At 32.4% G+C, this 25,547-nt stretch overlaps 2 protein-coding genes and 1 pseudogene across 2 annotated transcripts; all 3 read left to right on the top strand.

The window, feature by feature from the left end:
• Positions 1–652: 652 nt before the first annotated feature.
• On the top strand, positions 653–2,418 carry LOC111314915 (transcription factor bHLH93-like). The gene is made up of 4 exons (XM_022916531.2): positions 653–1,488; positions 1,610–1,777; positions 1,852–2,019; positions 2,127–2,418. The coding sequence occupies exons 1-4, from the start codon at positions 907–909 to the stop codon at positions 2,223–2,225; spliced, it is 1,017 nt and encodes a 338-aa protein (XP_022772266.1). The 5' UTR covers positions 653–906; the 3' UTR covers positions 2,226–2,418.
• Positions 2,419–5,688: 3,270 nt separating this feature from the next.
• On the top strand, positions 5,689–6,695 carry LOC111315110 (uncharacterized protein At5g65660 pseudogene; annotated as a pseudogene).
• A 6,594-nt stretch (positions 6,696–13,289) lies between these two features.
• LOC111315501 (auxin-responsive protein IAA9-like) lies at positions 13,290–17,740 on the top strand. The gene is made up of 7 exons (XM_022917271.2): positions 13,290–13,466; positions 14,323–14,772; positions 14,852–15,078; positions 15,150–15,376; positions 15,508–15,649; positions 16,502–16,563; positions 17,291–17,740. The coding sequence occupies exons 2-7, from the start codon at positions 14,362–14,364 to the stop codon at positions 17,326–17,328; spliced, it is 1,107 nt and encodes a 368-aa protein (XP_022773006.2). The 5' UTR covers positions 13,290–13,466; positions 14,323–14,361; the 3' UTR covers positions 17,329–17,740.
• The last annotated feature ends 7,807 nt before the right edge of the window (positions 17,741–25,547 follow it).

Below are 25,547 nucleotides of genomic sequence, written 5' to 3'. Positions count from 1 at the left end.
AGAATTTTACAAACTTCACCTAAAAAATTTTGTCTAAATCTTTTCCTCTAACCTTGATCTGTTCTACATAATAAAATGACTAGACTATGGAGTCTACAATTCTACGTATCCATGCACTGATTAAAGCCTTTTGCATATCAGCTGCCAAACCAATCCCTTTAAGAAACAGTTCGCTTGAAGTTTTGTAAATTGGCCTCAGGTTCCTGATCATGTTTAAAAAAATCCCATTATTTTTTCAGCCAGGTGAGATGAGGGAAACTGAGAATGGGATGGATGTCACCATTCCTATGTTCTAAAATGATGAACATGAGAGATGTGTAGCAGTACTTATGCCTTACTTGATTATGTATAATCAAAAACAAAACGAGGCTGATAATAACAACATTAGTGACAAGAAAAGGACGTCAGGAAAGAACAAAAACACACCCAACAACGAATTTTGAATTTGTGAGCTAAGCCAAATTCTAGAGGCAGCAGGAAATGGGACCCAGATCGGCAAATTTTGTGCTTGTGTCAAACTGTGAGAGAGAGAGAAGGCTGGCTTTACATGTTCATATGGGATGGCCTAAGGCAAATAATAATATCAGTAGATGGGTCAAAGTTTTCAGGGGAATTACCAATTAAAATATTACGTTTTTCAAAAAAAAATTTTGAGGATTTCGGTGAAAAAGACATGAAATCCCCCTCATAGAAAGAGAGTATGGAAAAGCAGATTCCATTTCAATCTTAGTACTCTGAGGGCTAATAACTACAACATAATTCATACCAAAATCATATATTGAATATTTTATTTTCGACCCACTTTTACATGTGTAGCTATATATATTCTTCAACTTGGTGAGACTTTGAATGTCTCAAGGCATCTCCTAAGTCCTAATAATAATAGCATTCCCGAGAGAAAAGGAGATGGATCAGATTTATGAACAAGGTTTCTTGGAGGAATTATTAGCTTTCAGAAGAGACAGTTGGGACACAATTCCAACAGAAATGAATGAGATTTTCTCTAGTGGCTGGAACTTTGATTGCTTTGATATTGAGAACCCTGCAGCTAGTTTTGTTCCAAATTCTTTCTGTCAACAATTATCTGTGCCTTTTGAGCAGGACTTCAATTACAACTTCAATGAAGTCTATTGTTCACTTGGTGATGAATTCTCTGTACTACAAGTAACAGATTCATCAAATAACACATTTGATACACCCCCATTTCCAGTTCAAGAAGATTACTCGTTGAATATGGTGGAGGAAGACGAATCAGGCTTCCTTGTAGATGAACTTCACAAGTTGGATGTCCAAGCTACTTGCAAACCAGAGCGTATCCAATCACCTGCAGCACCAGTTTTCAACACTGGAGCCTGTATAAACCGCAAGAATCGAGCGAAGAAGTTGGAGGGGCAGCCTTCAAAGAATCTAATGGCAGAGAGAAGGAGAAGAAAGCGGCTAAATGACCGTCTTTCGATGTTAAGATCGATTGTTCCTAAGATAAGCAAGGTAAATAGCAATGAAACTTCCATGAAAATTTTCAAATCAGCACATATTGTCATATTCCTTGCGCAAAATGCAAGTTCTTATGGGGGTCTAATCTGGTTTTGCTTCCATTGCTCTTCAACAGATGGACAGGACATCCATACTTGGAGATACTATAGATTACACGAAAGAGCTCCTGGAGAGGATCAAAAGTTTGCAGCAAGAAATTGAAGCTGGTTCAAATGGGTTAAACATGGCTCACATTTTCAAGGATGTAAAACCAAATGAAATCTTAGTGAGAAACACACCAAAGGTATTGGATTCTTCTGCACCATTATTTCAAAATGCCCAAATCCTGAATTAAATTCCTATACCTGTTTCGTGCAGTTTGAGGTGGAAAGAAGAAATGAGGATACAAGAATTGAGATTTGTTGTGCAGGGCAACCAGGATTGTTGTTATCAACTATAAAAACCTTGGAAACATTTGGCCTTGAGATTCAACAATGTGTTATTAGCTGTTTCAATGATTTTGCAATGCAAGCATCTTGCTCAGAGGTAAACAAAAAAAAAAATATTGTTAGTTTGTTTCTGAATCGCTTTCATTTTAAGCCTCTGTAACTTTTTAACTTGCAATCTTACATACATTCTGGTCAACATTGCAGGACTTGGAACAGAAATCATTAATAAGTTCTGACGACATAAAGCAGGCATTATTTAAAAATGCTGGCTATGGAGGAAGATGTTTGTATGAACAAAATTAAAGGACTACAAAAGAAGCAAATTCTGGTGAATTTTTTATATGCTTCCAAATTCTCTGTTATTTCACTGAGCTTTTGAAGTGAAGGATTGTGAGTAATTTTTGCCTTCTTAAATAAGTGAAATTCTAGTCTTCAGAGCTTTGTAATAATTGCTTCAATGTTAATGCAAAATTCTTTGTTAGCCTTTTCTTCATCCAACATTTAGTGGCCTTTTTTTAGTATTCAAGGTTTTTAAAATTTAAATCCGAACAAAGAGTTCAATACTTTATCAACAGTGGGTTAGTAATGTTTTAAGATTCTTTTGCACACAATTTTCAGATGCAAAAAATGGCTTTCTAATAATAGATTTAGCATTTGTAAATCATTTGAAAAAGCAATGCTACCATTTTCCACAATGGAAAAGGTGAAAAGGTAATTACTTTTTCTCCATTCTCTTTTACTCAGCAGGTAGGAGTGGGGCAGTGAGTTTCCGCAGTTAAAACAACTTTTTTTGCTTTTTTTTCTCATAACAAGTATCTGATAGTTCCATTTGCAAGCTATCAACTCATTCTACAGCTATACAACTGGAAAAAATATGCGCAAGCACATATTGTACACGGAATCTTGGGGTTTTTCAATCAAAAGATTTAAAGCAGATAACTGATGCAACAAAAGGAAACAGCATTTTTGACAAATGAGGTTCACCCGCAGTAAAAAAATTTCACCTGCGGTAAACTAAAATTATGAGCAAGAATACAAATAAAGATTGTGTACTACAGCTAAACTCACTGACTTTCATTCCTTTAGCTTTACTTCCATGTGCTGATGAATATGATGCAATCACAACATACATATGATAAACTGAATTGTCAGATTCATCAGCATCAGAGCTATAATCAAGAACAGGATAGTGGCATTTGCCAGTGTTTGCCGCCTGTAAAAACTGAAGCATTCAGATCCATGAATCAGATAGCTTTGGCATATATTTCCCAAAGTTTTAGAAAACTTAAGCAAAGTTTTTACAGCATCAACAATTGCCATAATGCTTTCAGACGTTAGTTGCAAGTATCTCATGATTTTTCATGCTGAGACAACTCTTTGAAAAAACAAGTTGACTTTAATGAATATTATTGATGAAAAATGTTCATATTACATGACAGAATGCTGTTGACATATGCTGATACTCAATGACAAGGAGTAGAGCTCCAAAATGGACACCATTGAGATGAATCTGAGCGGATTTTTTGGGATCCTGCAAGCAATTCTGTCTGCGAACGTGAGCCAAGAGACCTGATTCTGGAGTGCAAACCAAGCAACAGGGCAAGCCATAAGATAACAAAAAATGCAGCTTTTGAAAACTTTAACCTAGATTACAATAACATGTTCCTGATTCCTGAAAACTGAGAGCAAATTAGACAAAGAACATATTAAGAATGCCCTACGTTTTTTTGAAGGAAGCATGAAATTTTATGTCCAAAGATACAATTAAAGAATAGGTACCCTAGGCTTAACTAGTAGTGGACCACCATAGAGCTAGTAGTAACACAGTACACAAATATATATAAAGAAAACAGGATTTGTTTATTCTAAGGATAAGTTTTACTGGTCTTTTGTACTAAATGTTAAATCAGGCTGTCTTCTCTGACCGTGCTTTATCGAATTTATGTCTACATAGAGAATTTGTGATTGGAGCTTTGATATGACCCTTATCTCACTTTGCAAACTCTGATTGGTGAAATCCTCTGATGTGACGCAAAAAGAGGACAAACTTTCTGGAAAGGCACAATTATTAATACCAATTGCTGGATAAAGATCCCAACAGCAGGAAGAAGCTGAGAGATTTCCTCGGAGTTGATAGGAAGGTGCTGAGTTGTTTCGCAGGCAACAGGATCCATCTAGCAAAAAGAGATTAGAGTACATTTAATTTGTAGAACAGAACTAAAAGAGCCAAAAAAAAAAAATCTTTGACAATAGTAATAACATTCCAGCATCTGGAGCTGAAGTTTTTTTAATAATAACTGCTAATTCAGTTCTTCTATCACTCAATCCTTTGTTTACTTCTCTTAAAATCCAAGGCCATAATTGTTCCTAAATCACTTAAATAAAGCTGTTTCACAGCACTGCACACTTCCATTCATTAGCTTGATAATATGCAAGAAAAATATTACATCAGATTACCATGATGTAATTTGTGAAAATGCTTCTGTTGGAATTATATTCAACTATTTTGCAAGCCAAAATGGGGAAGAAAATTTTGTGGATCAAAACAATAGCTGCATTTAGACTAGCTTTGCTACCCATTCTCAGCAGCCAACGGAATAATCAAATGGCACTGCATGGTACTAATGTCCATCAATAGTAAAATGTTGAATTCTTGATAATAATTCTATCTCTCACTGTCTTAATTATTAAAAAAAAATGAAATCAATTTAAGAAGCAGTTTAGGAAATTAGGTCTAGAAGGCCCAAAACAGTCTGTTGGTAAAAAAAATATATAGGGCCCAAGTCACAAGACCTACAGCAGCATCATCCTTTATCAAATCATGAAAATTTTGATGGCCAATTATGCAATCACAATGCAATCAAAAATACCTTACCAGCTAGCTACTACATCTGAGACTGTGTACCTGTATCAATATTGATCGTTTCAGCGAAATGAAAATGCTATTTTTTTCTGGGGAAAAAAAAACCCAAAATTTGAATTGACTTGCTATATAACAATGTTAATGAATTTGATTGAGTTAATAAAAATTGGATCCATATAATAATGCCACTAGGATTGGTTAAATAACCATGTTTATGTGATCTTTCTTAGCCTTTCGGCTGCTAGCAATTCATGTCCTGGCAACTTAATAAGTTTGCCTTGACTCAATTTGAGATAGTTTTAGAGTAATTTGCAGAGCGATGGAATTACCGTTTTAGCACCAAAATTGCTCTGAACTGCAGCTCTGTTACTGTAAGGCACCCTGTTTTCCATGGATCCCTAGAAACATCAAAACCAGGTAAAATTTTCTACTGACCGTGACTTTGCATCTCCACCTGGCAATTCCTTTACTTAGATGTAAATATATATATTACATACCAAATGATTGCACACCCCACTTTGGGTCGAAAGTGGAATGCAGAAGCAGCCGAATTGATGGATGATCGTTGATTGGACATAAAAAAGACTTGAAACTAATATACAAAGAATCAAATACAAAGGTCACTCAATATATTATCAGTAAAGTTTCATCATTATGCATTGCATGTATCTGTCAACAAAACATCTTCATCTTGGAAATTGGAAATCAAATTTTCAATTTTTCTGCCTGACTTTGAAAATTCAAATTTTCTCACTGATTAATATTAATTGTGGCAAGGAGATCTTGATTTAATGTGGGTTCTGAAATTTTAAAATACTAAATTGAAGTTGTAAGAATTTAGTTGTTTAATTAAATTATAATTTATTAGTCGAAAAATAAGAGACTGTAACTCATCTCTAATTTCTTTGAAGTTTATTCTCTCCAACAATGTAGAGATTCAACAAATTGTAAGAACTGGAAATTCCGTACTTGATGAAGTGCTACGTCCAAAATTGATGTGCCCCAACTCTCGGCAACCCACCAATGTATACTCCATGAATTTCAATGATTTTTTTTTTTTTTACCAAAAACAAAACCCACCACTATCCGCTCTAGAGATTTTGCACCTACTAGCCAGCTACCTATTTTCTTCCCATTTTTCATTTAGGTATCATGATTTACATGAAGGTAGAAGAAGAAGAAGAAAAAAAGAACGATGGAGAATGAAGAATTGTCAAGTAGGCCATCCATAGGGTTTCCTCTCGGTTTATCCCTTCTTTTGATCTTATTTTTTTGCATAAGCGGGTTTCTTATTTGTTACCTCAACTGGTACAATCTTCGGGTCCTGATCCTCGAATCTTCTGATGATCATCAGGATGACGTTCAAGTTGAATCTCCTGTAATGGCATTCCTCCCTCTTTTTGATTCTCTCCCTTGATTAATTCTTGTACTGCAAATATTGTTATTGCTTAAGCAAAAACTACCTGTTGGTGTACTTATATTTGAGTGCTTGAAACAGAAGCCAAGGCAGCAAAAAATGGCAGGGCAGAGCCTGCCGATTTTGACGCCAGGGGGATCAGGTCCCAAGGTTCATAGCAATGGCTTGTGCATGTGAGCCAGCGACAACAGAAAAGATGACCATAACAGTACAGAAACCTCCATCTCTTCCAGTGCCGTTTTATTACGCGTAAATTACTTACTAAAATTGTATGTTACTACTTGCCATTGAACTATACATCCCCCGTTCCTAGTGATTAGAAATAGAGAGAATTACGTATGGATATTAGAACACACCAAAACATTTCAAACAAAGAAAAGATGTAAATGTATGCTTTGCATGTCTGATCAGATTATGCATCCAGCTGTTAAAGATGATAGCATGCCATTTTTGCATGTCTTTGATTGGTCGGTCCAAGGATTACGCCATAATGTTGTACTAGTAGCTTGATCTTTAACATTAATGAGTACGTATGATTCGCGAAATCTGAGATTTCGAAAAATAAAATGATTCTTGAAAAACTGTTGATTCTTATTAATTGATGATTCATGGGAAAATGTTAAACTCCAGGTCTTGGAATGGATTACTAATCCTAATTTGTATGAAAGATATTTCAGTACTCAATTGTCAAAAAATACCACTTTTAAATCGTTCAATCTGATTTGAGTAAGAAGTAAAACTTTTTAAGATGATATTTTATAGTTATGGACTTGTTCTATAATGAAATTTTTCATTAAAAAAAAAAAAACTAAAAACCCCACATGAATACAATTTCATTGTTACAGTATTTTGTAAACATCAATAAATTTTCAGATTAAATCATATTTTCCACATTTAATCCTTTCTATAATGAAACAAATTTAAGAGAAATCTCCTGGAGAAAAGTTTTACTTGGTAAAAACTAAGAAAGTTGGGAGAATTTAATTATTGTTTAAATGTATTTTCATTTTTTGTTATGTTTGAATCAAAACTAACGGCAATGAAATATTTCATGAATTATTATGTTAATATACAAAATAGGTTTTGAATAAATCAATAAATATGATTTAAATGTTCCACATCTAACAAAATTGTTCTTATCATATCCTTAATTCTATAAAAAAAATTATCTCATTAATCGTTAGTGAAATTTTAAAATTTTATCAACGAAATTAATACGATAACATATATTCTTTTAAAATATATAAAAAAATTAAAAAAATAATATAACAAAAAAAAAAAACATATTATAATTTTTTAATTTATTTGTAGAATATACAAAATGATTCATTCACCTTCTTTAAAAAATGATTTTTAACAAAATTAAAGTTCGATTCCAATACTTATGAAATGTCTCAAATTATTCCCATGCTACTCCCAAGCCCTTGTTCAAAAAAAAAAAAAAAAGCAAGTTTATTTATTATATCATAAAATCAAGTTCTGCCAATTTGTTTTAAAAAAAAAAAGAAGCTCTGCCAAATTGACAAACAACAATGAAGACACTGCAGACAAGCTCAGCCACAGCCTTTTCACCATTAAAAATTTACGATAAAGTCTGTGAGTCCGTGAGTGAACAATCAACATTTCTGACTTTAAGTTAAATTGTTTAAAAAAAAAAAGGCTAGAAATTTTTTTTTTATATTTCTTTTATTAATATTAATATTACATCATTAAAAGAACAAAATCCCATGGCCATGAGGCTTGTTAATACTTAAAGAGGCCCAACAGCCTTAACACTACTAGGCTCGCCTCATAGGGCTGATGCCCACTTTTTTACCACCCTTTGGAATTAAACTATTACCAAAAAAAAAAAAAAAAATCCATTATCTTCATGGTTGAGGTTTTATTTTTTATACCATTTTTTTTCCTAAGACAAATCCCGAAATATCTGCTGAAATATAGGGCATCCAACACAAATTTTCTTCTCCGCCAAGAATATATGAATACATTCTTAAAAAAAAAAAAAAAAATTCAATATTTGAAGGTTTTCTTCACCATATTTTTACGATTGAGAGAATATGAGATTTCCTTGTGTCATTTGCTACCGTTTTAAATAAATATATGATTAATTCAATTAATCATTAAAATAACTATCCATTATAATAGTTTAATTTTAATCACCTTCTATAAAACAACTTAACTATCCATATTAGAAAAGTAATTAGTCACACTAGCAAGATTTATGTGTATTTATAAAGCACACAAATCAAATAAATTTAGATTATTATACCACTAAAAAGTATTTTGTATCTATCCTAATGCCATATAATAATAGCAATAGCCATTTAAAGATACAATAAATAAATTGTGTCACAATTTAAAAAATGATATTTGATTGATAAAATTACTTAAATACTAAGATAAATAAATTTTAATATATATTTAGTATAATGCATATACTTTCTTTGATATATACGAGTTCGTGTTTGAAATTTAAAAAATTATAAATCATTTATTATTTTACAAAAAAATTATAATTTGAAGATAACAAAAACAAAAAATATTGAAATTAAAATTTTTAATCTATTCGACATCATTTCCTATCAAAAATTATATAAAATAAATATGTTAAAATGTTAAAATTTTTTATTAACTTTCATAACTTTAATTTTGAGGGAAGTAATATACAATCTTGACATGATTTACTCACTTGATTCTTAATAATAGAGATTTTTTAATACCAAAGATTATCATTAATCAAGCCGAATTAAGGAGTCACGAGAAAGGATTAATTGAATCAATCAATCGAGAAAGGAAAAAAACTTAGCATGTGTAATGTTTAACGTAATGATAAATGTTTAGCAACATGATAATGTGATGATGGCCTGCGAATGACGCGATGCAAATCGGAGCGCGATGACGATGATGACGATGCCAAGAAACCATGGACATGATACCGCATGTATGCATGGATGAAGGGCAAAGCGTGCAACAGCTAGTGGCAGTTAATGATGGTTACTAAATCCTTCTCTTCTTAAAAAGTATATATATTCCAGTAAAAAAAATATCTCCTCTCCCCCAAAAGATTAATATCCCACCCAAAAATCACATCAACGCGCGTGCCTTCCGTCACGGACATACCAATATTATACCATCAAACTTCCTCCAACCTGAGGGCTCCACATCTTTCTCACTCTTATGCATTATCGTTTATTGGTAGGTGTTATGCAGTGCCGGAGATTGGCGCGTGAGGTGTAAAAGAGCGAGGTAGTGAAGGAAGTTATATGTCGTGTTCTGTACCCGGCAATCCAAAATTAAAAGCGACTTTCTTGTCCCCCAACACATCATCATATCGCTTCACTCTGTTTTTCTTTGTCCCCTCTCGAAACCCTCTCTCTCCCCCGATTTTTTTTTTTAATTTTTTAATAATTAGTTTTTTTCTTTTTTTAACAAAATTCCTATTCCACCCTTTAATTTTTCAGACTAAAATGAAAATCATTTTAGTACATACTTCATTGAGTATGTGAAAGAGGTTAGACCATTTACAATGTGTTAAACACACTTTAAATCTATTATTTATTTATTATTTAATAAAATTTGATTTTTACTATATAAATATAAATATAATAATATTAGGGGTAGATTAAAAATTAAAAAAAAGAAAAAAACATAAATAAACATAAAAAAGGGTATGATTAGTGATAATTGATAATATCTTTATCAATGACATGGTCTATTGATAGAATATTAAATTTTTAATTTTGATAATTTTAAATATAAAAAAATTAAAAAATAAGATAATAAAATACTTATTGAGAGGGTATAAATCTGCCTATATATATTTAAAATGGTATGAATCCACTATTTAGTGGAAATAATGGGGCTGTGATTAAATACGTAGGCTTTCGGCTGAAACCGGTGGGATCCAATTGGGTGGCCTACGAGCGTGTGACAATAGTTGATGGGATCCACTAGGGTCATTCATGTGAGTGGAGTATATTTTTTTGACTGTTGAGAATTAAAATTAGTAATTTTTATTTTTTTGGCAATGTAACATGGGTTGGGGTGGGGGCAGACGGAGAAAGGAATCTCCATTTGTTAAAAGAGAAGGACCATATAAGGTGAGCAATGAGTGGGGTGGTTGAATTTGTTAGATCTAGCTAAACAAGAGCCTTATTTTTCTTTTGTTTCTCAATATCGAAATTTAAATGCTTTTTTTTTTGGGTAAAATTATGTGTATATAATATCAAAAAAATCATAATTGTTGTAATTTTTTATAAAAAAAATCATAGTTTAAGAAAAAAAATTATAAATATAAAATTTGAGATCTTAAATTTATTAAATATTATTTTTTAAAGATGATTGTATAAATTAATTTCATCAATAATTATATCATCAAGGTAAATGTTTCTCCTTTATCACAAATTTAATTTATATGTTATATCAATATAAACTACTTATTTTTCAATCGGTGGAATTATATAAAATAAAATAAAGAAAATTAAAAATTTTATACAATGCTATCATTTCTTATATATATGGATATTTGAGTCTATTTTTTAAATTTATTTTTTCAATTCTTTTTTTTTTTACTTGCACTTTGATAAAAACTACATATTTCTTCTTTGACTTTTATTTTCCTGTCATCTGTTTTTTTTTTTTCTCACCTACCATTCATGTAGTGAATACTAGAAATTTAGATTTAATAAAAAAAAATGAGATGGAGCAAGAAGAAAATTGCATATATTGAACTTTTTTGTTAGAAAAACATGTACCCATTAACTATTTATGCTTTATCTACACATTTATATGTTTTAAATTGCAGTTCATTTTAATATACGGTGAAAATCTTTTAATTTTATAAAATAAAATTAAGAGATTGTCATATATCACCAATGAAGTTTTAATTTAGTTGCAAAAAAAAAAGTTTTAAAATTTTAAAATTTTAATTTCAAATTTTATTATATGTGAGTTTAATTATTTAATTAATTATTCAATGATTATAATTTAATTATAATATAATTTTTCTTATATTTATAAATTAAAAAAAAATCACATGTCATACTTTTAATTGTAAAAAGCATGTATTATTATTCTAATCCTAAATGCCTATTCTCTTGTTTCTAGAAAATATGACTTTTTCAAACTCGAAAGCCCTAAAACCCTTATTTTTCTTTTATATACTTCCTATCGTATTACTTGCGAATATTAATTAAAAATAAAGAAAGTATATGGTAAATTTATTCTAAATTCAAAAAAAATCAAATCCATGGTTGAATCGGGGTAATATGGTCTTTATGTGGTCTCATTATTCCTGCATGAGGGAATAGGAATAGCTGCCGAGAAAGCGACGGACCCTCGCTAGGATCCTATCGGCCATATCGTGAAATCAACTGTTGGGGGGAGGGGGAACGACCGTGAAGGGCCGTGATTTGGGACACGTCCTAGTTTGTGATTGATGGGATGCCCTCGTGAAAAGACATGTTTGCCGCTGTTTTATTGTAGCAAAATGCTGGCTTAGATACGCAGGAGCACGAAGAACATGAAGCCAAAAAAATGCAAGGGCATTTGCACGTGTCATGTTCCCTTTCCGCACAAAAAATGCAGGTAGTTCGTTCACATAAGAAAACAAGGTAATGAGATGATGGCATGGGTCATTTGCGTAACAACTACTCGTATTTCACTACATCATTTAATTTCGAGTTTGGACAACAGAATCATATCGTACAACAAATTTTAAACATGTGGTCTGACGTTTTGTAAGAACAATTCTAATCCCAAATCTTAAATTCACGTGGATTTGATTTTTTTTACAAAAAAATATTATAAATCTTGAATTCAAATTTTAAATTTATTATAAATGATTTTTTAAGAATGATTTTGATAATAATTTATTTAACGTAATTTAAAATTATATAAATTTTATATTTATAAGTGATAATTTTTGTATAATTATTCGTTGTAATTAAATAGTTATAAAATTATAATAAAAAATTATTGGAGAAATAATCCCAAAATAGAAGAAGATAAGTAATAATATATGATATCAATGATAAAAATGGGGTTTTGAAATTAAAAAAAAAAGTCAATTTTGAATCTTATCATGTGGGGATATAATTTAATTATATGTTGGTTTATGTTCAATTATACATTGATTTGTTGATTTGATTTATTAAATTATTTTTAATTTATATTAAAAAATATTAATTATAATTATAATTTTATTAATTAATATACATAATTTATAAAAACGGTTGGAGGAAAAAGACAAATACATATTGGGGCAAGGACAAGGTGGGTCACTTGATTAATCTCTCCACCACCTATGATCTCATGGGAAACATCATAATGAGAAAGAGAGCATTTTCTTCGACCATACATGAGAGCTTCCATGTATTATATTCTTTCTATTTTTCGACTGTTTTGTTGAAATTATACATCTGAATTTTTTTTCCACTATAGTTTGAAAATTAAATTATCAATATTTTTTTCCTGTAATTTATCCACTATAAAGAATGAAAATAACCATATATTCAAACAAATTAACAATCAGGTTGGCCTAATTTTTTTTTTTTTTAGGTTATGACTAGGGTTTAATCTCGAAATTTTTAATTTTTTGTTGTTTTTTATTATGAAATTAAAAATTTATTAGTGTTGATCCAATGATTTAATAACTATTTTCATATAAAAATAAAATTATAAATAAAAATTATAAATATCAACTGCATAATAAATAAAAAAATTATATTTAATATATTATTAATAAATTAGATGATGATAATTTATTAATAAATTAAATTAAATAATAATATTTTATTAATAAATAAAAACTTTTAATTTATATATATTTATTTTAAAAATTAATGTTTATTTATTATTAAATTATTATCATCTGATTTATTAATTATATATATAATTTATACATTAATAATTTATCGAATATAAATTTGTAAATAAAAAAAAAAAAAACAGAATAAAGGAATCAGTATTAAGCGAAAAGCGGGGGCAGAAAAAAGAAGAAAGGAAGAGTGGTTTTTATGAGACAAAAGGATTTTTATAATTTTTAAAGTTTGTTTATTTTAATGCATAGAGTTTCACATCGGACAGCAAATAAGCTTTTGTTACTTTGGGATAAATGGAGGGTCCTTAGCTTTCTCTCTGAAAAAAAAAAAAAATCTCTACTTTGCTTGATTCTAAGTAAAACTCAAACCAAAAAAGCAACAAAATTTTGGAAGAGTTTGATTTTGATCTTCTTCTTCAGTTTCTGATCCACCAATCCAATCAGGTAATGTTTTTTTTTTTTTTTCTGTCATCTCCGTTTCTCTTTCTTTTTCCTTTTTCTGTTTCTAAGGGAAAATTTTGTTTCAGTTTTTCTTTTTCGTTTTGTTATTTTGGCTATTGCTTTCTTGTTACCTGGTGTTTGTTTCCTAAGAAAATTGAGGAAATATAAGGAAAAACCGAGAAAAAAAAATGCAGGAATCTCGCTTCAGCTAGTTCTCCGTATAGTTAAAAGAGTATAGGCTAACCCATCTCTTGACTCTTGATGTTAGTTAAGCTTTAAAAGCTAAGGTTTAAATTCCAAATTTCTACCCATTTTCTCATCAAACAAACATGCTACAACTATTTGCTTCTTTTATACACTATCATTTCTTCTTTAAAAACTCTCTCCCTTTTTTCCCCATCTTTTGGCGCGTGCGTGTGGTTTATTGTTCCATTTTTTGCATGCATTTACAGTTGTCAACACTTAACGGAAAATACTTCAAATTGCAGCGATATGATTTTCATTAAAACAATTTTTTTTAATATTTTATGAGTTAAGTTATCATTATTTCACTTGCAAGAATGCTTGAAAATTTTTTTCTGGATAAGCCAGTTCTTTTATATTTGTTTTTCTGCTCTTAATTATCTCATAGGATTTTTTAACATTTGAAAAAGAAAAGATGATGTTTCTGCTCTAATTTCTTAAGGATCTATTTAAAACTTTCTGCTGTTTAATTTGGTTAGAGATAGTTTATAATTAATCATGGGTTCCGGTTGTTAATATAGTTTGTAAATAGGGGTAGCCAGCTATTGCTGTTTATATGTAGCTTGGGCTTCTTTAATTCTTGAATAATAAATTTGGTTATCTTTAAATTTAGCAGGCTGTGAAGTATTGAGGGTGTGTCGTTTTTTGAATTCTGATGTCTCCGCCGCTGCTTGGCGTGGAGGAGGAAGGGGGTCCGAGCAATGTAACTTTACTGGGTTCTTCGGGCTCCATGGATAGTGTGTGCCAGAAAAGTTCTGAATTGACGGAACGCAACTACATGGGCTTGTCTGATTGTTCTTCCGTGGATAGCTCTGTTGTCTCCCCTTCGTCTGAGGGAAGCAAGGCTAGTTTGAATCTTAAGGCAACAGAGCTTAGGCTTGGGCTTCCTGGATCCCAGTCACCTGAAAGAAATCCGGAGCTTTGCTTATTAAGCTCTGCTCAATTTGATGAGAAACCCCTCTTCCCTTTGCATCCTTCAAGTGATGGTCACTGCTCCTCATCACAGAAGACTGTTGTTTCAGGCAACAAAAGAGGGTTCTCCGATGCAATGGATGGGTTCTCTGAGGTAGGAACTACTGCTATTAATGAATAGCTAGACTAGTATTAACAAGTCTAACATGCAAAGTACCTAATCTATGTTGCAGGTTAAATTTCATTCTAATTCAAAAGTAGATGTGAGGCTGTCACCCAGACCTTCTTCGAACTTGGGACTGAAATCAGGTTCTGTGCTTGAGAACCTTGGGGCTCAACCAACAAAAGCCAAAGAGATCACGAATCAGAAGGTGGTACAGGACAGGCCTCACGCTGTCAATGAGACCATGCCCAATCCTAACACATCTGCAAACATTAACAGTGGAGCACCTGCTACCAAGTAAGATTGCATGGTTTTTTGTTATAAATTTGGGCTTAACCATGAGAAAATTCTCTGTTCTCCTTTCACAGGGCACAGGTTGTAGGTTGGCCTCCTATTCGGTCATTCAGGAAGAACTCATTGGCCACTACTTCGAAGAACACTGATGAAGTAGATGGAAAGGCAGGGCCAGGTGCTCTGTTTGTTAAGGTCAGCATGGATGGTGCTCCTTATTTGAGGAAAGTAGACTTGAAAAACTACTCTAAATATCAGGAGCTGTCTTCTGCTCTTGAGAAGATGTTCAGTTGTTTTACCATAGGTGAGCTATTTCTGTATAAAGATTTTAGGCTGTGGACTTTATATTACATAAATCATGCGCAGCTGTTATAAAATAACGGATTAGTATTTGTTCGCATGGATCCAGTTACTGCTATTTTACTATGATTTCAGGTCAATGTGGATCTCATGGAACCCTGGGTAGGGAGCTGCTGAGCGAAAGCAAGCTGAAGGATCTGCTGCATGGATCAGAATATGTTCTTACTTATGAGGATAAAGATGGTGACTGGATGCTTGTGGGTGATGTCCCATGGGAGTAAGCTTTAAGCCCCCTTTTCTATATTTTTGCTTCTAATTTTGTGCTTCCTGCCAGTTTGATCGTTATGACACTATCCATACTTAAGCAATTGAGTTGCTGTTGTAAGAATGTATTTTTAGGTTATTAGCAAAATGTCAGCCATTTTACTTCTGAAGAAGCAAAAAACATGCTAACTGAAGGCATGGTTATACAAGAATGCACTCATAGGAGTGGAATAAACCAAAGCAATACACAAAACAGAATTTTTTTTCTGCCATATTGTTGTAGCAATCTGTTGTTAAGCTTTCTGGTCTATCTTGAGCTTTTAAAGAAATGCTAAAAGGTAAGAACATCTTTGAATCATTTAGGACAAGTACAAACTGCAAACTATCCTTCATATAGTATCTATAAGATTTTTGTGGGAGCTCTTGACAAAGGAAAGGAACCCTTGTTCATTAGCTCTAGAGAAAAATTGTGTAATAATGATAATGCATGCATATAATAATCATTGGTATGACCACTAATTTTTCTTTTTTTTCCTTTATTTAGCTGACCATCAGCCAGAAAAGGAAATGTAAAATAATTGCATTGGCCAGAACATGTATTCTATCTCTAAATAAGGAAAAATTAAAATTCATGTTCCTTGACCTGCAATAATTTTCCCAATAGATTCCAATTTTTGGTATAATGGTTCTTTTGCTCACATCTTAATACTCCCAATAATTTCTAAGTTCAATATGGCCTGCATTAATCTGAGTCAGAACATGTTGGTGCATTATGAAGTTCAGCTTATTAGTATTTATTGCTCAATTTTCTACTCATATAATGGCAGTTCACTGCTGCCTAATTCAAATTTTGTACTTGTTTCAGGATGTTTATTGATACCTGCAAAAGGCTGAGGATCATGAAAAGCTCTGATGCCATTGGACTCGGTAAATATTTTTATGTGTTTATTATCCATCAACTGAGTGTCATGGAATGAGCTAGTATGGGAACCATTTCTACAATTTAGATATTTGTTCTGATGAAATGCCTAATATACGTGTTGGTAGTATAGAGAATTCTCCTACTAGTATTCCTATGTTGCCAAAAGCCTTTTCATGTGCCTCAACCTACTGATTGCACATCTAAAGTTCTAAACCTTTGCATAAAATTTTGGCACTGTTTTATGAAATCTAAAGTATGGTGTAGTGTTTAAACTTTGAAGATTTAAGAAACTCAAATGATGCATGAATATAATTCCTTCATAATTTCTTCTTGCCCCTTCCATCTGCAATACTATAACAACATAGTTGTTGAATTTATGTGACTCCAATTTCTTAATTACTTTAGGAAAATGGTTTGCATGAGTAAACAATGTGATTATAAGGCTTCTGATCTCTTAAGTATCTCCTTTTTAGGTTCACTAAATGCCACTACTTTTTTCCCTTTAAAAAAAGTATTTTTGAATCAGTGCTTTACTAAGTTGACTCAGGTCCTTTCAATTCTGAAAATGGGCCACCATTTGTCATAACAAAGCAAAAACTGTGTTCTATCATCATTCTATTAGGTCCAAGATGAGCTTTATTCAGGCTAGAGGATATGAAGATACTCTGGTTCTACATCAATTGTTTCATTTTAATTATTCTCTGTTCATGGTACATTCATTTTTGTGTGCAGCCCCCAGGGCCGTGGAAAAATGCAGGAACCGGAACTAGCTACTGTTATACATGATTTTTGCTATCCGTGCAGCAGCCTTTCTGGAGAAGTAGAAGCACTTACAAGATTCTTTCTGAAGAGATGAGAGGATGTTGGAGTGGGTAGGACATCATGTTTATCTGCTTTCATATCTTTCTATGTTTTATCTTCCTTTCGCGAGGGAATTCATATCATGTAAGTCTTGTTTTTAGTTTACTAAAAGTTATAAAACCATCAAGGCCTAGCGTTTGTGAGTAATTTTAAGATTCAATCAGTATAAAATCTGGACAAGTCCCTGTTCCCACGAAGGATCTTCAGTTTGTAAAGTGCATGGTTTGTTGAGCTTTTGTCTTGTGTGTTTTGTATGGTGAAAGACCTCGACATTATCTGTAATCCTGAACATGATTGAATTAACTGTGTTATTCTGCTTAACCCATTGTTTTGCAAGCATTTTAGTTGCATATTTTAATTGAAACAGGACCTGGAAAGTGGTTGGGAAGGGGGGGGGGGGGAATGGATCATTGAATTATGTCAAGTTTTATTATATGTTTGGTTTCAACTTCAAGGCATGTTGTATAAATTATTGAGATAATGCCAGCCCTTGAGATATGGTTGTCGGAGAGTAGCCCTATCAAGCATGTGACAGACTGCGTTATTGTTGTGGTTGCTCAGGATAAATAATGTAAATTTGGGGAATGTGGACTACAGAAGGTGAAGGCTGGTGCCTGGTTTTTGCTCTGAATTGTAGGGGCACAAAATGTTGGCCATTAAGGGCATTGACATAGAGAAAGGAGCAGCTGGTCTGTTTAAAAGATATATATTAAAATTTACTAAAATTTTATATATTTAATTTATTGATTATAAATTTAAATTTATATTTGGATTTAATTATTTTTTAAAAAATTGTTTATGAATTTATTTAAAAAATTTTATTCAAGTCTTTTCCTTAGCTGATCAGATTGTCCTTAACCATATTTTTTAGTAACAGTGGCTAATTAGGAGATTTAAAAAAAAAAATAATAATAAGGTGAAGGGAAGTTTTATATTAAATTTATGGATTATTCAATAAAAAAAATTGGAATTTAATTTTTATAAATAAAATATTCGAATTCAATCATAGAATTCGCCATGTGCACGTGGATGATAAGATTTAGCGACTTGGCATCTGGAAATAGTTACAAAAGGGCCCCAGGTAAGGTCAAATCCATTAATTGAAGTGTTGCATTAAACAAAGGTTCTGAAAAGTAAAATTATTTTCATGTTTTTTTAAGCAGGTGAGGTAGGGGCCTGGGAACTGATACGGAGTGGTTGAAAGAGATGGAAATGAGCAAGACTTGATAAGATGAACCGACCTTGCCTTTGTCCAATAAATTGCTAAAATGAAATTTGTCAGCTCTTGCTGAGGTCCCGAGGGTTCGTGAAAATGACAATGTTCGGTAAGTTTTCCGAGTCTAGCTCTTGTTTGGTTTCTCTCGAACCATGTTCCCTTGTCTCTGTCAACAGTACTAATCTATCATCAGGGCTAAAGTTTTTTTCATTGGTTCATTGATGTAAAAAGATTCTAACTTCAAATATTTAAGAGTCTGTTAGCCGAGATGAAATGGAAGGAAAACAAGAATAAAAAACCATTAAGTGGGAAAAGGACAGACGGTGTCATATTTTTTGCCTGTCCCTCTCAAAATAAGTTAGATTCGAGAGGAAATATATATATATTTTTTACAAAGAAAGTCTTAATTTGGAACAAGAGAAGATGTTTTACGGATTAAGATTTGAATTTAGAAATTTTCGTATATATTTAATTGATTTTTATTATTATTCTTAAGAAATAACATCAAATCCATTTTTTCTTATACTCAAACTGACGCCTTTATAAAAATGAACACAATTAAGGAGTTAAAGGTTGTAAAGGTTCATTCATTTTGATGAAAATGGTGAATAGATGATGATCCAATGCACCCTTTTTATTGGGCCCGTTAAGTTGGGGAATAAAGCTGCTGAGCTTTGTCAATTCTCAAAGATTCTATCCAAACTGCCTGCCAGAGCCTTTGATCAATTTCGAGGTTGGATTTCCCTGTAGCATCAGAAATTGTCTTCCCCTACATCACTAGCATAGGTAATGAAAAACTGGTTTTAGAATTTTTAGGACTGTAACCTGACAAATGTATACATTTGCATAAGTAAAGTGGCTGGTTATTGCATTTTGGAGCAAAAAGAATTCTGGCCCAGAAAAAATCCTGGAAACCATTTGCTTACAGATTGCTCCTCTTAAAGTTTTAATGCCAAAGTTCTTTGTTGGTTCCTGACGTTTTTGAATGATGATTCTGCAAATATTTGTAACTGCATGGACTCCCCATCAAGATAATTATGTACCATTTTTCTTGTTCTTTTGTTAGCAGTCTGATTGTTGACATTTGTGGTAACCAAAGATAACAAGTTTTTTTTTTTTCCTGGATTATGTGATCTTTCTTTGTTTCTCTTAATCATTTCTCCCTAGAACTAGTCAAATTTCGATCTGCAGTATGGCATTTGGAGGCCATCTTTTGTCAAAATCCTCACTCATTGCAGGACTTGACTATTGTAAAGCCTTTTGATCAAATAAAGCGGGATGACAGGCAAAAGCAATGATCCTGCAATTTTGTCTTACACAAAAGTATGTGTCAACCTTAAAGACAAAATTTATCTGGTCCTAACTACCATACAAGGGATAATGCTGAGATTTCCACATCATTTGAACATTGTATTCTCAGCTTTCACCTTTGCTGACTCCTTTTCAGAATAATGTAGGCCTTTTGGTACTTTATTATCCACTCTTGTTGATCTTTACTTCTCTTTTATCATCTAATAATTTAGCAGCCGATACTGTATTGAGTTTTAGGTATCCAAAGGGAACTTAAGTCAAGCTGATGGAGAAGTTCCAAATCTACAATTTACTTGTGATCATATTGGTTTGAGTACCCTTATCATTTAAAAACCAATTAAGATAGTTTCTCTGACTCACATGAATCAATGATTACATTTTCTCTGCATGAGTCCAGTCGTAAAAAAACCCCATGACCTGCCTCCAAATCTTTGCCCACTCTATGACTCATAAATTGAAAAAAAAAAAAAATACCATCCTCCTGCAATATTGGCAGATGACTGAGAGGTTGCAGAAGATTTGGCAGCAAGGAATGGAAAAAGATAAAACACCCATTTGATGCTAGTAAAGATGCCAACAAGAATTGTAAAAAAAAAAAAAAAGATCTTGTCAAAGAGTGGTTAACCATAACTTTGAAAAGACTGATGAAAGATTGGTTTTAGTGAATAATTTTATCATTCCATGCCATGCCATGCCATTTATTCTCTGCATATATCTGCAACATATGTTGGAATAGTCTGGTCAAAAACCATCCCCCATACCCTCTTTTTCCAAAGTATCATAATAATTTGATAGAATTCTAGTCAGACAAATGAATGAAAGTGGGGTATGTGAAGGGTTATAATTATTTCTCTGTAGTACCTATCGTATAGATTAATTATAAGATTTAAACTGAAGTTGGAGTGATAAAGAAATTCTTGACTTAATCATGTTTCTTTCAATTCCCACCATCAACTTCCATAATGCTGCTTTTGACTCTAAACATACAAAAAATTGTCAAAACCATGAGTCAGCTTATTACAATAATGTAACAATAATTTCTGCAGATATAAGCATCATCAGCACTTCTGATATTAACACATCCGATACTGTTCAACTCCCACCAATTTCAATCCTATCCTTTAGTTTTGGACTGAAACGTTCAGACATGACATTTTGTAGAACTATAAGGACACAGGGCTGGTCATAAATATAGCTAGACAGAGATCCAAAAATAAGCTTCCTCCAGTATGTTTCCGGTGTCCATGCACAAGAACATGGGGTTACTCTTACTCAGTTACCAGTTTTGCTCCTCTCTTGAGAGTGAAACCTGATTGAAAACTACAGTTTTAAGTCAATTATAACAGTCCACATGACTTGTTCAAGTATTGTCGCTTTAGTTCTTCGAGTACTTGGCCACCATACCCCAATTTGTTAATGTGTGAAAAGTAGTTGTGGTGACTGGGAGGGCTTATGGATTTAGATATTCCTGAGAAACAGAACCCTCATTTCAAGCATGGCTAGTAAGAAAATATAAATTGTTTTTTATGCCATCCTTGCAAAATCCGTGCCCTCCCCTGTTACGCAAAGGATTACATCTGTTTGGCTAGGTTGGCTAGGTTGGTCCAGAGCTGAAAAGGGAATCTGCAGAGAGAGTTTTGGACACAAAGTTCTTCCTGGAAATTTTTAGAGTCCTCCTGTCCTCCAATCATGGAAGGACTCGTTGGTAGGGTACTCCTGGTCCTGCCTATGAGAATCTGAATGGGCCAAACATATATCCAAATGATTATGATTTCAAGCAACTAAGCTCATGCTAGTTGTAAATCATGGGTGAGAAGCTTACTATTCTCATACTTTCTAAGAGAAAAATGCATGATAATATCAGTATATATATGTATATAGTACTGGTTTTATTCATGTCTGCCAAAAATAAGGGCATTTTCTCATGAAAATTTCTCTGAATTCCCGTATCATATGATTCTGTTATAGAACACTTGAATTTGGTTTGACTCGTTCTTTTCTTTTTCTAAAAGAAAGGGTTGATTGGATCTTTCATGCCAATGTTGAGCTTATTCTTTTCAGGCACTTGTTCTTACACAGAAATTTTACTGAATCCTTTCACAGTTTTTTCAATGTATCAAATGGTCTTTGGTGAAAGGAGTCATGTGAAAACTATTGTTATTTTCAGCTGCAACCACCTTTCTTAGTCCAAAGTATCAGCCTATGACAAAAATATATTGACAATCTATCCATTTGGCATCACGTTTTGAAAAATCACTGCAATTCAAAAGGTGTTATATCTCCACTGTCTGCATTATAATTTGTTGATCCATTGTCTTGGCTGATCAAGCCAAAATTTTCATGATCCAAGCAAATCTAAAGTCTTTTATCACAAAATCCCACCTTCCTTGACCAACTAGTTAGCTCTCATCTTCACCTGATTTTCAGAAAAATACTAACATTTTCATGGGTTTTGTACTGAATCCCAGCCCCAGCTTTTATTATATTACCAAAAATAGTGGCCATGCTGGTCATGCCAAAGAATTCAAAAAAAAAAAAAAAATAGTGTATGATTGCTGGGGGATTCTAGTGGTTATAGCATGTGCCCCGTTAATGACAACAATCTCAACAAGCAACCAGCTTAAGGGAAAAAGCATTCATTTTCAATTTCGTGCAAAGAGAATACCCTAACTTTTAAGTGATAGATGATCACTTTGCAGAATATTCTATTAAACTTTCTCTCATTCAATTGTTTCACCAAATCAGTTACAAAAACCTTAGACACTTAATCACCCTTTCATCATCTTCATCTTCATCTTTTCTTTCTTTTTTCTTTTCTGCAAAATCTGAACTCTCTTTCTCTGTATATTAATTCATTTGTTTATAGTAATTTTGTTGATGGATTGATGGTTTAGGATGGTAGCTATCCAACAAAGCTTATGACAAGGCCATGCCGTCGCCAACGCACCAGTTCTTCCACCATACATATTTTCTCTTTTACAAGGCCAAGGGTGGTCAGAAGAAGAAAAGGGATTAATGTCATCTTTTTCTAATCCTAATTAATGCAAATGGCATAACAAAATCTAGGAGATCTCTCAAATTAATCTAATGTACTCATGTAGATTGGCATCCCATAATTAATTAAGTAAAAAAAAAAAAAACTACTATTATCAAAGATCTCTGGCTTGAGGATTTGGTCATGATTTTATGTTCACATCTCCCATATGACTTAAATAGAGTAGTCTATAGGTTCTTTTTCATTACTACTTATTAAAGATAGTATTAATATTGTTGGTTCTCTAACTTCTTGGAGATGCTCATTAATTAATATAAACCCAAAATTGCCCTTGAATGAATCAAGAATTGAAGTTTGCTATATGAGATTTTTTTTTTATAAATTTTTTGAACGATTTTAAAAGTGTATTTTCTCTCGTAGTGTGTTCATTAGTCAAGTTGATAAATGAGTAATTAAGCCTAGCTTAAGGGTGTAAATGATACATTAGTACTCGCAAGCTACTCGGGTTCGATTCGAAAAAAATTCGAATTCGGTTCGATTATTATCGAGTCGAGCTCGAGTTTGAGTAGCTCGACTTATCGATCGAGCCGAATTCGAGTATTTTTATATCCGGTTCGAGTAGCTCGAGAGCCTAATCGAGTTTTTATATTGAAATATATTTTTATTATTTTAATTAATAAAATATTTCGAGTTCGAGTTCGAATATGAATAATCGAATTCTTGTCAAGTATATGAATGAAGCTTATTTTTACATATTAATCGAGCTTAATCGAGCTAGTTCGAGTTGCTCAAATTCGATCACGAATCTAGTTCGAGCTTGAAAAATAAAACTCGACCGAACTCGAGTCGAGTATCGAGCCCCGAGTTGTGAATCGAACTCAAGCTCGAACTTCTCACTATTTGGCTCGACTCGATTCGATTACACCCCTAATCTAGCTTTTACTTCATATCCTATTAAATTGTATATACATTTGGATTAAAGATATATGATATATTAAGATTTAATAAATTGGACAGATAAAAGGATTTTGAAGAGAAAAATAAAGATAACGAATGATGGTTAGGAAGGACAGCATGGTCATTGAACATGGGTGACCAAATACAGGCACTCTGAATGATTTTAGTCAAAAGCATAAGCTTGTTATGATGCCTTTTCTGTGCTTATATTAATTAAATTAAGATTTTCAGAATTGCAAGCAACCATCTTCGACTTGGAGGTTAGCAAATGAATGGGATCTTTTCCATATGGGTTGTCCAATTTGGTCACGTGATGTGTGGGCATTTCCCCAATTTTCTAAATCAACTCATTAAGCGAATAAAAACCCTAAAAAATCTTTTTTTTTTTTTATAAGAAGTTGTAACACGAAGATAGAAGATTTAAATTTCAAAATAATTGGATGTCATCCCTTTAAGTTTTGAATCGCTAAAAAACCCTATTTTTAATATAAATACTTACTGTCCTTTACCATTGTCAGAGAAATTGGATTCTTTTGGCATTGAAAACTTAGCTCACCTTGCTGAACAGGAAAATGGAGCTAGCTTTTTCATTTGATTTCTTGATGAGTTATTTTTGTTCTCATTAAAGCAAGATATTAACAAAGTGGGCATCTGATCTTTAATATTAAAAAAAAAAAAAAAAACTTTATGCCAAATTTTCTAATGCTGAATTGGGCAAAAGGATGTGTGGGGGTTTGATCGTGTTAGTTTGTTCAACAGTATTATAATTTTATTAATTCTCTCTTCAGTGATTAGAAACACAAAGATTAGTACATTTATAACTACTAGTATAATGTATATATAATCAAGAATTTTTTTATAAAGAAAACCTTTGATTGAACTGAATTAAAATATTAATATGGACTAGTGTCCAAAATCAGATGCATCTATCTCTAAACCTAACCTTTTGGGGTGATAAAAATCATGTGCTTGCCAGAAAAGATATATAGCCTCCAAAGCTCTGCAGAAATCCCATCATCTAATATAATGGTTTAGAACTGAATTAGGAGATGTAGTTGAGAAATAAACCTAATTAAATTAAGACCCCAAAAGCAAAAAAAAAAAAAAAAAATGAGAGTAAGGGTTTGAGTTTCTTTCTAAAGACCATGAAAACTTATGATTTGGGTCAATCATTAAGCATTGTTTTGTTTTATGCTTCCATTAAAATATAGTATATAAAACTTTGGACCCTAAGAAATGAATAATTAATGGTATAGTCTTAAACAAAATCTAAATGAGGACAATTTTCTGTTCTTTTCTTTTCTTTTCTTTTCCTCTTAAATGAGGCTGTTGAGTCAGAGATGGGTTCATGACCAAAACGTAGGACATTAAGGGGCTGGGGGTCCTATCCCCAGAGACCAGAGTACGAAAATGGGGTCCCAATTAAGAGATAAAACCTAAATAGAAGTCATTACAAAAAACCTGGTCCATTATTCATTATCTGTTTATCTTTTGCTTCCCAGCATCCTTCCATGGCCGGTATGGTCACCACTTTTTCTTTTTCTTTTGAAAATAAGTTTTCATTATTTAATTTGTTTGGTGTATTTCCATCCACAGACATGTGTTAATTAAACAATTAGTTATCGAAGAAGAAGAAGAAGAAGAAGGTC

The sequence above is a fragment of the Durio zibethinus genome, chromosome 20 (genome assembly GCF_047325235.1).
Source record: "Durio zibethinus cultivar Kanyao isolate XHJ-2024 chromosome 20, ASM4732523v1, whole genome shotgun sequence".
NCBI lineage: Eukaryota > Viridiplantae > Streptophyta > Magnoliopsida > Malvales > Malvaceae > Durio > Durio zibethinus.
Note: the sequence above shows the minus strand (reverse complement) of the source record. Positions and strands in the feature narration are given on the sequence as shown.